The following is a 14,977-nucleotide window of genomic DNA, read 5'->3' on the forward strand; positions in this document are numbered from 1 at the left end:
CCTTGCTCAACTCAACTCAACCTGACTGACTTCTTTCAATATAAGGCAAATTTTAAAACAAGTGCGATATAAAGAAAGATTACTTAAAACATGCTATAAACTTTGTGTGTATACAAAGATACAATAAGCCTGAGCTGTATATAGCAATACAATTGAACTGATGTATATAAAATATAAGACTTTTTGTGTATGAAAATACAATAACTGCTGTGGGAGTTTCTCTAATCAACAACCATCACATGAGAGCTATAGTGATGATACAGCGATCGACCTCACGCTGCCAGAGCATCTTATACCCGGCCAAATGTATAAGACCTGAACTGCCTAATGGATCCACTAGTCTATCTGGAAAAGGATTCATCTAAAAAAGTATGATCATTTTCTACCCATGGTGGCTAACATGGTTCTATGGGGGTTGTGGGTTCTTTGAACGCTCCCCCAATTCGGTGCTCGATACTACTCCAAAAAAAAAGGTTCTGGCTCTTATGTTTTTAAAACATATGTTTTCCTGCTGATTGAGATAATTACTCAAAAACTAGCCCGAAGGCTCTTTGGAAATCTCAGTTTCCAACCTTGTTTAAATGTAAAGACATTTCTTTAAAACTTCTTTGGGAATACATAGTTCCCTAATAACTTTGAGAAATGAACTCAACTTTGTGCTCTTGACTTAATTGAAAACTCGATACTCTTTACTCGACTTGAAACTCTATGCTCTTTAGTTAACTTGAAACTCTAACTTCACTTGACTTTGATACTAACTCGCCTTGAATTGGATTATGGATTCAAGACATATGATCACACATTTACGGATGAATTCTTGACATTTAAACGTAACTTGAAGTGTTGGAAACACTATGGAACATAGGTACAATACTAAGGAACATGCATGAAAAAGTGGGGAATGAAAGAGGTAGGTTGGGGCCCTTGGCGCTCTGCAAGGCGCGGAGCGCCAACCCTTGAAGTTCAGAAGGGCCTTGCTGGCGCTCTGGCTAGCGCGCCGCCCCAAGGGCTGGGCTTCAAATCTCCTCTTGGGGCGCACTGGCAGGCGCGACGCGCCAACCCCTAGCCCAGAATACTCGACTTTTCTCCCTTGTTTTGCCAACTCTAAACCACCCTTACTTCAATGGGTTCAACCCCAAACACTAAGGATCATAAAATCCCTCAACATACATGAGATTCAACTCAAACACACAACCAAATCATGTCCCACAACCAACAATAACTTCAACAACATCAACAACACAACCCAACAACTTCAATGGGTTCAACCCTTACTTCAATGGGTTCAACCCCAAACACTAAGGATCATAAAATCCCTCAACATACATGAGATTCAACTCAAACACACAACCAAATCATATCCCACAACCAACAATAAATTCAACAACACAATCAACAACATCAACAACACAACCCAACAACTTCAACAACATATACAATCTTTTCTCAATAATAATGAGTTTGGTGTGTGGGGGAAAGGATCAAACCACACTAATAACTCACATACCTTGATAGGGATCACCCCCGACGATATCCACGATGATCTTTGAGGGAAACTTGTTGATCTCCTCTTTCTTCTCCTTCTTCTCCTTTTCTTCTTCTCTTCTTCTTCTCTTCTTCACTCTCAAGCCCTAGCTTTCACTCTTTTAAAATGGGACAAAATGATCCAAAGATCAGCCTAACACAACAATATAATCCCAAAAGAAATGGCTAGGGAAAAGACCAAAATACCCTTAAAATTTCCGGACGGATTCCCTGCCAACTGCCCAACTTTCAAAGGGCATAACTCGCTCATACGAACTCGGAATCGAGCAAACTTGGTGGCGTTGGAAAGATCATTCCACAAGCTTCACAATCATAACTGGAACTACTCCTAACTCATCCTGAGCTAGGAGTTATGACTGCTCAAAGTTGACCAAAACTCACTGATTTCCACACTTAGCCAAATTTCCAGATTTTTGAATTCCTTCAAAAAATGACTATTTCCGATTTTTAACCCTCTTCATAGATATTTCAAATTACCGGATGTTACATTTATCCTCCAACTCCTCCCAAAGCTCCTTGGCATTGTTGAGGTATTGCAAGCTATCTCGCAGATCTGGTGAGAGAGAATTTAAAATCCAAGAGGTCACCATGTCATCACACCTTCTGCATGAAGGTTGGATCTGCAGAATTTGGCTTCACGATTTTTCCATTGATGAATCCAATTTTACTCTTAACCGATAAATCCCTAAGAACTGCTCGTCTCCATGACCTGTAGCTAGTTCCATAAAAAACAACAGGAAGTAAAGTAGAACCTACATTCTCTGAGGGATGCAGATAGAAAGGGCTATTGAAATCCAATCTAGTTGAAGTGTTGGTAGCAGTCGCGTCACCTAGAGTGTCTCCCATAGAAGAGGATAAAGGAGAATGCAATTACAAATGAATTATGAAGATGAACTCACAATGAGCAAGTTCGAAACAAAATAGAGGAACGATAGTGAGATCGTTCAGAGAAAATTAGGGAGAAAAATATCGAGAAATCGAACTGAATAATGTGTTCACGACGAGAGAGAGAAGCAGGAATCTCACCACTCTGATACCATGACAAAACCAGCAGCATAAGCTGTGAAACAATGTACTTCCTCCATTTATGGAGTTTGAGCTTTCACCAACGATCAGAGAAGAAGGAGAGAAAAGATATTATTGAGAATGTGAAAACTGAACTCTAACCAATACAATGTATATGTATATATATACACACTGATCGAGTCCTCTAACAAACTCAACTGACTATGAAATTGTAAACTTGTGACTCCTAACTAACTAACTATGTGAATGAACAATAATTAACTAATTCTGTGAATTGAACAGTACACTAAACTAACTGATCTTATCAAAGTATACAGAGAATTAGCTCAAATGGAGAGATAGAACAAGATCAATTGAATTACCACTATAAAATTCATCAACAAAAATAGAAGAAGAATGCCTAAATTGGACAAATAATAAACAAAGGAGAAAATAAGTAAAATAGAATTGACCTCATGGCTGGGCAGCGGAAGCTAGAGCATAATAGAAGAGGAAGAAGTTACAGCGAGAGCCGGAGATATAAATAAAGCATATAAGTTCCATAAGATCTTGACAAACCTGCGATAAACCCATAGCAACTTGTAAGAGCTAGAAACTACAGCTCTCCTAAACAGGTTAAATCATATGAAACTGCCAAAATGCCCCTAAAGCAGGCAGACCTAGCTCTTCTCATTTCCTCTTGGAAGCTCTAATATTAAACCCGAGTCTTCCCCTTTTTATGAATCTTGTCTTGTTCTAGATTTACATATAACAATATAATATAAGATTAAGCCAACATGGCTTAATTATTCCTGAATTATAACTTAATCCTAGCCCTCGTACATTCTCATGATCATCCCACCCTAAATTAGAGTTTTTCCTCCATTAATCAACCAAAAAATCAGAGTTTTTCCTCCATTAATCAACCAAAAACCTCTTGCTATGACACCATCCCACCTACTCTTGCTTTGCCACTTGATATAGTCTGGTTGTAGGATCAGTGAAGTTTCTTAGGTGAAGACAAAGATGATCTCCGATAACTTCTACTCCCTTTTTCTTATGATGGGAGTTGTCATATTTTTTTTTCATAATTTTGTACTCTCTTAAAAAAAAATTGTGCCTGTTTAGACTAGTTTCTTATGGATAGTTTAGTGTATTTCTTTACAAAAGTACATATTAATCAAGTTTGTGAGTCATTCTATATTTACAATAAGGTGATTAGTTTATAATTGTTCACTTCCATATTGCATGTTTTAAATTGGGTGTCAGAATTCTCCTATCTAGGTGTTAGTAGGTGTCCGTATGGCCAAGGTTGGACCCACGTTGAGTGAAGGGGTCTCAAGCGACACCCCTTCGTCAGAAAAATTTACTATATATATATATATTATTATTATTATCAATACAAGAGAACACTGATTTTGACCACATTGTTACACTCTTGATTTGTTTGTTGAGTAATGAGTACCAACATTTTGAGAAATACGTGCAAGTTGCTGAAAATTACTCTCATGGAACGAAACAAATGGGTCGATTTGAACCAACCCGGTCATGAGACATAGGGATTGATGGTTCATTAACATTCTTTTGAAGAGTGTTACGTGGTTGTTGGGAGCCTCCCACAACCACGAACATGTTGTCTATACTCCCGCTGCCTCCTCAACTATGTTTAAGGCTTCTTCCCCTTGGCATATATCCTGATAAATATCTTAATTACAAGAAGAGTAGAAAAATATTGTATTGTCAAAGTAGTTAAAATACAAACTAGCAAATATGGAAACAACAAGAAAAGTTTTCCTCAGCTCATTCACAATCCTAAGGCCTGAAGCTCATGGTTCCCTATCTAACGGTAAATATATGAACGGAAAAGGGTCAAAAGTACCCTAAACTATGCGCAATATACCACCTATATTCTTCATTACATTTTGGGATTAAAAATACCCCGCCGTTATTCCAAGAGACCACAAATACCCTCAAGAGTTAACTACCCAAATTTTTAGTGACGTGGCAAGCCACATGGGACTTACCCCTCCACCTAAGTGTTGCCAACTAGGATTTACTACAAATAAACTACACTTTTAGCGACGAAAAATGTCGCCACTAAACGTTTGGAGTGATTTTTAGTGACGACTAAGGCTGCAACAACCCTTCGCTAGTAAAACTTATTTTTCAACCAAAAAAATGATAAATAATTTTTGTTTGCAACCTAATTTTCTAAAATAAATAACATGCACTATCAATATTAAAAACATCCACTATTATTACAAAAATCATCAAAATTACTTATCGATTCAAATCACCTACGACATAGTGCATCATTGTGCATTTTACGCATTTACATATGCCATCAGATCAATAAAACATACAATTTCTTAAAACTCCTTCTTGATCGATATTATTTGTGATTTTCTAAAAATAATGAAGAAAAAACACAAAATCGGAATTCAATGCTAAAAATAAGTTAAAACCTTTAGTGGTGATATTATGGGCTTTCGTGGCGACTTTGGTGCCGCGAAAGGTCTATTTTTTTAAGTTAATCCTAGCTACAATGCTTAGATGGAGGGATTAGTCCTACGTGGCTTGCCACATCACTAAAAATTTGGGGTGTTAACTCTTGAGGGTATTTGTGGTCTCTTCGGATAACGGAAGGGGCATTTTTTAGCTCAAAATGTAAAGGGTATAAGTGGTCTATTTCACATAATTCAAGAGCAATTTTGACTCTTGATATATGAAATCAGGTTCCCCATATAAAGTTCGTAGCTAATTGCATGTTCACTTGTAGACTGTAGTGATTTTGATGTGTCCAAACATCAATTTCATGGTTAAGATAATTCATCTTTGAATCACCTAATTATTAATCATTATTTAATTTAAATTATCATCAAGATGTCTTTTGATAAATCATAACTCATTAATTTGTTGCTCAAAAAACATCATTATAAGAAGTTTTATTTAGTTTGTTGAAGATAGCTAAATTTTTTGACAATACGCATGATTTTATTGAGGAGGGTACATATATAACTTGATTACATATTTAGTTCATTTTTCATCAACTTGATAGCGATGATATAGAAATATAGCCACGTACTCTACTATATATGTGCTTGGAAGTATAGCATCGCATATCTAAAAAAAGAAATAGAACCTACAAAAATCTAAAGCGAGGAATAACAACTTAATTATTGATTTGGTTCCAATATTTACAAACTAACTTTATTAGTTCGATTTTCTTTTACAGGGAATTAAAATAGATCCAAACCGAACGATGAATACCCTTATTTTGTACATGATAATAAAAACAAAATATATTTTTCATTAAAATTATAGGTGGTGGCTGGACTATTTATATATACCAAGTATCTTCCTAGTCCCAATCTTGTGACAAGGCTAGCTAGCTGGAACCTAAAATTGTTGAACTTTGAAAATATTGCATATTGGAGTTTCCTTGTTTGTCTAGTTGTTGATTAATACAAGTGTTGAATGATTTTACCTATGAAACTTAGAAATAGTCGATTTTAATTAGTTTCAGGTGTGGAAAATTAGGAAGAAGCTAAAGTATCATTATAGTCTTTGATGATTGATGTGAAGGAGCTTTTAAGACTCATAATTAATCAACCACTATATATATATATATAAATAAATTGTTGAACTTTGAAAATATTGCATATTGGAGTTTCCTTGTTTGTCTAGTTGTTGATTAATACAAGTGTTGAATGATTTTACCAATGAAACTTAGAAATAGTCGATTTTAATTAGTTTCAGGTGTGGAAAATTAGGAAGAAGCTAAAGTATCATTATAGTCTTTGATGATTGATGTGAAGGAGCTTTTAAGACTCATAATTAATCAACCACTATATATATATATATATATGGGTTCAAACCTCAAAGCTTCTTATTTTGCAAAATATAACCAAAAAAAAGTGGTTTGTAAGCATTTCTTCTGCAAGATAAATAAAAATGTGTTTGTTAGTTAGTATTGCACTCAAGGTTTAAAACCAATCTAAGCCAATGAGAAAAGGATGTAACTTACTTTAAAATTCGGTTGTTAAATTTTTAACTTTTCTTTTATAAAAAAATATCGACAGTGCTTACTAAAAAAATTGTGTACGCCACTAAGTATGGTCAGATGTGTTGGATTGTGACACCACCACACCAAACATGTCCTTAATTAAAGTACTACCACCTACACATATCTTTAATTTAAGATTATAAAATTTAAAAATACAGGACAAAAACAATAGATAGAATGTCGATTATTTCCAAAGTGAGTAAAATCTAGAATAAATTATGTTTGACAAATCAATGTGCAAGAGACAACATATCTGTTTAGAGATACAATATGCATGGACTATAATCTTTGGACACATCAAAACATTGATTTCATGTCATGTCATCCATTTTTTTCCCAAATTGATGTGATTGCCTAAATGTGGATAACAATAAAAAGAAAAATTTGCGTTGAGAGTCCTTTAAATGTTGATAAATGTTTAATTTAAATCTTGTTAATATTTATTTAAGCACGATGAAGTAAATTGTGTATTTGTGATCTGTTTTACTCATGAATCTCCACAAGTTAAATGAATCACTTTCCGTTTCACATTTTATTCGTGGCAAGATTTGGAGTAGAAGGGCCAACATATTTCAATTTCGATATAAATTTGCACATGGATATCTTTTGAAAAATAAAAATTTACATATTTAAAAGTTACATAATAAATATTTTAAGGCATATATATAACAATTAATTGTAATTCAAAATATTTAAAGAACACTTGGTTGAAGTCGTAATGTTGTCACATAAATAGAAAGAAAGTGGGTATTAATTATATTTAATTATTCATCTGTTTTACTTCCTTTAGTTTAATTTGTTTATCTTATTTGTCTTTTTATTCAATTTCAAAAAGAATATTTTTTTTTTCTTTTTTGACTATTCTTTAATTCAACTTTCCACATGACATATTTAAGATGTTTACATTAAAGAACCTTTGATTCATTCCACATATCTTTAGTTTAACATTATATATATATATATATATATATACACACACACACCTCTTTTAAACTCCATATTAAATTTTAAAAAATTAAAATTGAAGTCGTATTAAACTTGTATAGTCACTCTATATTTGAGTGTAAAATTGTTCTAGAAATAATGAAAAGGTAACATAATTCCTATGTAGATTTAAGGTTAAATCCGAATATATATTGGAGTATCACAAAGGACCAAAGTCAAAATTCATAAAGAATCAAGGGACTAAAAGAGCAACTATTCCTTCTAAATAATTTATAGCTAAGTAAAATCATTTTCTTTCACTATAAATTCCTCTCATTATTAATTAGAAAAGTGTCATCTAAACAATTATTCAATAAAAAAGAAAGAATGGAAAAGGGTAATAAATATCACTTTGTGCTAGTTCATGGAGCTTGTCATGGTGCATGGTGTTGGTACAAAGTTGTGACAATTCTAAGAAGTGAAGGACACAAAGTTAGTGTTCTTGACATGGCTGCCTCTGGAATTCATCCAAAACATGTTGAAGATCTCAATTCAATGGCTGATTACAATGAACCATTGATGGAATTTATGAATTCTTTGCCACAACAAGAAAGAGTTGTTTTAGTGGGACATAGTATGGGTGGCATCAATATATCTCTTGCCATGGAAAAGTTCCCTCACAAGATTGTTGTGGCAGCGTTTGTGACAGCATTCATGCCTGGTCCTGACCTCAATTTTGTAGCCCTTAGCCAACAGGTTTGCTCAAATGAATTTAATTTCTATATGCCAACACTACTCAAAAATAAGGAACAAAATTTCGTAGTTAAACAACTAAAATTCCATGCTAATCTCATTAAGCTACGCAATAGCAATAGTTAGCAAGAATGGATTTGGGTGGGTTATAAATTGAGTCAGAATTAATGACTCATCATTTAGTGGGAATCCTAATTGACAATATCTAGGTGAAGGGATTAGTCCACGTGACTTATCACATCACTAAATATTTGAATTGTTACTCTTAAGGATATTTGTGGTCTCTTGGGATAAAGATGGGGACATATTTTATTCAAATAACGGAGGATATATGTGATATATTTCTCATAGTTCAGAGACAATTTTAACTCTTTCTATGTGTTCATGTATTACTACTATTATATGTCTAATATACAAAATATTAGTAATCATTATTTTTATTTTTATTTTTGCAAATTGACAGTACAATCAACAAGTGGAATCACATATGGATACTGAATTTGTGTACAACAGCGGACTGGAGAAAGGCCCAACCTCTCTCGTGTTTGGCCCTAAAGTCTTAGCAACCAACTTTTATCAACTATCCCCTCCTGAGGTGACTATGTATAAACTATAATCTCTTTTTCTTTCAACCAAAGATAAAAAACTACTATACACTTATTTTCCCTCACTTCAAAACTTTACATCTTTTTGTGTGTTAATTTTACCTATAGTTGTTGAATATCTTACCCACTGTACAATAACAATAATCTATTCAATGAAATTTTACAAGTGAAATCTGAAGAAAATAAAATATACATAGACCTTTGAAAAGAATTATAGAACAATACTTAGTGTAAAAATACAATACTTTATGTTTTTTTTTCTCAATTTATTCATGAAAGTCAAGACGAGGGGGGGTGGGTGGGTTGAATTAAAATTTCCTTCAGTCGACTTTCTGTAATGGTCAGTCGACTCGCCTGCACGTTAGTAAAACAAATATATAGAAATAGCAAATGCAATAAGTAAATAACACAGAGAGTTTTTATACTTGTTCGGAACACCGATGTGGTGCCTACGTCCCGTCCCCTTGGGTTACAAGGGTTTCCTTAAGATCTTGATGAGAACTTGGGTTTTACAGAATGTTACAGTTGAGAGCCATGTCTGATATGCAAATCAAATCTTCTTCTTTGACACAACCTCTACTTGTATAACCTACACTCAGATCTTTCTTTCTCTTTTCTTTTCTATTGTTCACTCGAGTGTGTACAAAATTTTATGAAAGATAAAAGAAGATTACAATATAAGTTCAAGTGAAGTGCGTACTTCACAACTATGGCTAAGAGAGGTTTATATAGCTTTGGAGGACTTTGCTCTTTTATGGAAACCCAAGGGAGTTTGAATCAAGGATCTTTGATTGAGTCCTTGATTTTATTCCGATTGATTTGCTGAGTCATGTCCATATCAGATATGTGCATAAGCAAATCGATTTATTCCTTCGTATGATGATCTTCTTGTGGACTTGAGTCTTGGTTGATCTTGTTATCTTGAATGCATCCCTTGATTTCGATTTCTTCCTTTGTAGTTTTGGATGTTGGCTGATCTTTGCTATCTTGAATGTATCCCTTGACTGATGGAGTTTCGTATCTTCTGTTGATTTGCTTCATCCTAGGCAGATGCTAGAATTAATGCTTAGTCTTGGATATTTCTTGATTGATATGTTCCTTGAATGCTGGAATCTTGATTTATTTATTTTCCTTTTGTGTATCGTACAACACATGGCTTTCCCTCTTGATGTAGTGTGTTTTGACTTCTTTCCTTTTTGATTTCTTTGCCTTGATTGATGATTTTGGCTATCTTGAATATATTTTGCATCCCTTGATTGATGAACATATTTTCTCCTTCTTTAGGTGTTATATGCTTGACTCATCTTTTTCCTTCTTTGCCTGCAACAAGTCACAAGTCGATCAAGTGTTTCATTATTGAAATTATCCGATTCTATGAGGCTAACAATTCACACACATAGATAGTTCTTATATAGCTCAATATCAATATATCTATTGTACTAGGGTATTACAATTCTACTTCCTAATCATCAACTATACTTCCTCTAGTTCATATTAACTGAACTGTCGAGTTTTTTTCATAGTTCAAAATAAGTAAATTATTCAAAGTTTAAGAGAACTGTTGGAATTTTTTTTCATATTTACTCTTCATTTAATGAGTTCCTAACTACTATATATTTTTTAGTAATAATAGTTTGAAAGCAATCAAAAGGATAATAATAATTTATATATGTCCTTTATCATACCCCAATAATTCGCGTATTCTATGTTGAATAACTTTAATTTGCATTATTATGATATATTCAATTAATCTAATATGACAAATGATTCAACTACTTTTTGATAAATTATGATAGAACTCAATAAGTGTTGTCTTTGGGACTATAGGACTTAACTCTTGCAACATATTTGGTGAGACCCGTACCATTATTCGATGAGTCAATCCTATTGACAAACACTACTCTTTCAAAAGAGAAATACGGTTGTGTTCGTCGTGTTTATGTTGTATGTGACAAGGACAATGTGCTCAAGGAAGAACAATTTCAAAGGTGGTTGATTAACAATAATCCACCAGATGAGGTCCATATGATTCACGATGCAGACCACATGGTCATGTTCTCTAAACCTAGGGAGTTTTCTTCTTGTCTTGTTAGGATTTCACAAAAATATCATTGATCGTTCATCTTGTTTATCAGTGGCGTAGCTGTCATATAGTCAGTTAAATATCATTCGTCGAAAAATTATATTATATGTATAAAAAATAATATAAAGTATATCGATTACAAATTACTTTTCATATATGTTTATATAGATTCTTGAACACATCTTTAGTGAAATTTCTGATTTCGATACTATTGTTTACTAATAAAAGAAGGGAATCATATCGAGATTGTCCTTTCTTTTATTGAGCATGTATTTGTTTGTATCGTATGTGGTGGCCAACTCTTGATCGAAAATACGTAAATAAACTAACACTCATAGAGAAAAGAACAAGATTAAAACAAATAACTCTTATATATAATCTTTAAGATAATTGTCAAACCTCTCCTTTGGATTATCCCGTTTAGATATTTCCGAACTTGTCTACGTTATGAATATACCATAATTACATCTGAAAAATAAAATGGACACAAATTAAATAAAAAAAATATTTATGTTGAGCCACCAATATCTTTTTCTTTAGGGAGATTCAAGTCAATTGTTGTATAATTTTAATAGATCCAATAATATAATTCTTGACTTGTCCTTTCAGGATATAACATTTCATCCACGTCGTATGACTCAAACAATTTCAACTCAGTTGAAGCATCCAAAACTTCACCAAAACAACACTTTTCTTCAATATAAATTTCTCTTTTGTATAGTGAATAAGTAGGAGACTAGAGTTTGTTTGGATTGGCTTATTTTAAGCCAAAATAGAATTTGAAGCACTTTTGAAGTGTTTGGGTAAATTTAAAAAGTGTTTATAAGCATTTGATTTTAAGTTAAAATGATAAAAAAAAATAAGTCAAAAGTCATAAGTGGGAATTTTTAATTAGGAGAAACTATATAATTAGACATAGTTCACTACAATATATACTATTGTTACCTATACTTTCAAAATACTACATATTTCACAAAAATATCATTGATCTTTCTATCTTGTTTATTAGTGGCGTAGCCGCCATATAATCAGTTAAATATCATTCGTCAAAAAATTATATTGTATGTATAAAAAAAATATAAAGTATATCGATTAGAAATTACTTTTCGTATGTTTATTTTGATTCTTGAACACACCTCAATGAAATTTCTGATTTCGATATTATTATTTTACTAATAAAAGAACGGAATCATTAATCATATCGAGATTGTCCTTTCTTTTATCGAGCATTCATTTGTTTGTATTGTATGTGGTGGCCCCAAACTCCACAATCAACTATTCATAGAGATGAAAATACATAAATAAACTATCTATTCATAGAGAAAAGAACAAGATTAAAAAGAATAACTCTTATGTATAATCTTTATGATAATTGTCAAACCTCTTCTTGGATTATCCCGCTGCTTTTAAGGATAATTTAGATATTTCAGACCTTGTGTACGTTGGTTAATAGACCATAATTACATTTGGAAAATAAAATGGACACAAATGAAATAAAAAAATATTTATGTTGAGCCACAAATATCTTAATCGTTTAGGGAGATTCAAGTCCACTATTGTATAATTTTAATATATACAATAATATAACTCTTGACTTGTCCTCTCTAGGATATAACATTTCATTCAAGTCATATATAAACTCAAACAATTTCGAATTAGTTGAAGGTGAAGAACACTTTTCTTCAATATAAATTTAGCTTTTGTATAGTGAATAATTGGAGACTAGAGTCTGTTGGGATTGACTTATTTTAAGTGTTTTAAGCCAAAATAGAATTTTAAGCACTTTTAAAGTGTTTGGATAAATTTTAAAAAAAGTGTTTATGAGCATTTGGTTTTAAGTTAAAATGATAAAAATAAGTCAAAAGTCACAAGTTGGATTTTCTAATTAGGAGAAACTACATAATTAGACATACTAATTAGGAGAAACTACATAATTAGACATACTAATTAGGAGAAACTACATAATTAGACATACTCACTATAACATATATTGCTATCGCATATACTTTCAAAATATTACGTATCTAACCACTAATTAAGAGCTTCCTACCATATATTGAAGAAGATATACTAGATACATGCATTTTTGCTACTAGATACACTAAAATAGGGAGAGAGACAGATGGGGAGGGAGGTGAGCGAGATTTATTATGTATCTCAGATACATGTCACACTAGATATATACTAGATACATAATATATATATATATATATATATATATATATATATATATATATATATATCTAGTGTGATTCACATCGATTTGGGATACCACATACATAAGAGAGTGGCGAGCGAGATGGGAGAGAAGCGAGGGAGGCAAGCGAGTTTTGTTAATGTATCACAAATACATGTGAATCCAACTTGAATACAATGTATCTAAAATAAATTATACCTAACTTTGATCCCATGTATCTTGAGATACATGTATGTATCTGAACATATATGGACATGCCAAAATCTGGTAAGATACGTAATGTAACACCTCGCTATTTGAAAGAATTAAAAAGAGCTAGAATAAGAAAGAGTTATTTTTGGAAAGAATGAAAAATCTGGAAAAAATTGGTTAAATTATGTTAAGTTTGAGTTTTGGGTCAACTTCAAACGACCATACCTCCTAGCTCAAGATGTGTTAGGTGTGCTACCAGATACCGTAAGAAATATCTTTGAATTTTCTTTCCAACGCCACCGGGTTTGCTCAATTCCGAGTTCATATGAATGAGATATGTCCATTTGAAGTTGGGATGTCTAGATAAGGAAACTCAAAACCGGATTTTGGAAGGGTATTTTGGTCTTTTCCATACCCAATTAATTAATTTCGTTTTTTGAAGTTAAATTGAGGTCTAATCAGAATTAGATAAGTTTACGCTTTACCAAAACACGCTAGGGCTTGGAGAAAAGAGAAAAAAGGAGAAAGGAGAAGAAAGGTTCAAGATTTCATCAAGTTCTTGCAATTATTGACATGGATTTCTCCAAGATTTCAATCCTACTAGGTATGTGAGATCACATAGCATTGGGTTAGTTCACCCACACGCCAATCATGATTCAATTCAGCGTAATTGTGTTCTTGAAACAAAAGATTATGAGTTCTTGATGAAATTTGTCTAAGTTCTTGTGGGTTCTAGTTGTTGAAGTTGTTGAGAAGTTTCTTGAGTTTGATTCATGATATTAGGTGTGATTTCGAGTATACTCTTACATATTTTGGTGATATAGTTGATTCTAAGTGTTTGGGGAAAGAAGGGTTTAGAGTTGAAAACGAGCAAGAAAATTTGAGGATTTTCTGGGGAGGGGGCTGGGACACCGCACCTCTTAGAGCTCCCAAAATGGAACTCTAAAGTTTGGGCTCTGGAGAGCCACGCCAGCCAAAGCGCCCCAACCCAGACTCTGAAGTTTCAAGGCTGGCGCCCTGCTCCACTCAGAGTGCCAGGGTGGCCAGGCCTTCTACCTTTCCCCACTTCTTTTCGTTTGAGTTCCCTAGCAACGTACCTAAGTTTTCTAGTTTAATCCTACACTCTAATGTACGTCGAAACACCATGAAATCATCCATAAACATGAGATCATGAGCCTTGAATCCATAATTGAATTCAAGGAAAGTTAAGAGTCAAGTCAAAAGAAGTTCATATAGTCTTCCAAAAGTCTTTAACAAATGTTTTAACTTTGTTTTAAGACTTGTGTTTTGAGTTGAGTAAAGAGTAAGAGTAAATTTCATTTCTTCAAATGATTATACGGGAACTAATTATTCCCAAAAGTTGAAACGTTTTCACATTTAAACAAGAAGGGAAACACCGATTTCCAAGAGAGCTTTTAAGCTAGTTTTTGAGTAATTACCTCAAATCATAGAAATAGTTTTGTTTTTAAAACATATAAGCTGAGTATATTTTGGGAGTAGTATTGAGCACCGATATGGGGATGGATTCATAATAACTCAAATCTCCATAAATCATGTAGCCATCGTAGGTAGAAAGGGTCATACTTTTTAGATGACACCTTAGTGCT

General features: G+C 33.0%; 2 protein-coding genes across 2 annotated transcripts in view; one reads left to right on the plus strand and one right to left on the minus strand.

Annotated features, from left to right (window-relative positions):
- The window catches only part of LOC125810249 (methyl jasmonate esterase 1-like), a 364,593-nt gene extending 353,580 nt beyond the window's left edge, over positions 1 to 11,013 (plus strand). The window contains exons 2-4 of the mRNA XM_049489757.1: positions 7,923 to 8,296; positions 8,757 to 8,888; positions 10,726 to 11,013. Of these exons, the coding sequence (XP_049345714.1) occupies positions 7,928 to 8,296; positions 8,757 to 8,888; positions 10,726 to 11,013 (789 nt within the window). The 5' untranslated portion in view covers positions 7,923 to 7,927. The remainder of the gene's footprint in view (positions 1 to 7,922; positions 8,297 to 8,756; positions 8,889 to 10,725) is intronic.
- Positions 1 to 14,977, minus strand: part of LOC125810235 (red chlorophyll catabolite reductase, chloroplastic) — a 1,038,333-nt gene that overhangs the window by 235,694 nt on the left and 787,662 nt on the right. The window lies entirely within an intron of this gene.

This window comes from Solanum verrucosum, unplaced genomic scaffold (assembly GCF_900185275.1).
Source record: "Solanum verrucosum unplaced genomic scaffold, falcon-dt-bn FXZP01000038.1, whole genome shotgun sequence".
Lineage (NCBI taxonomy): Eukaryota > Viridiplantae > Streptophyta > Magnoliopsida > Solanales > Solanaceae > Solanum > Solanum verrucosum.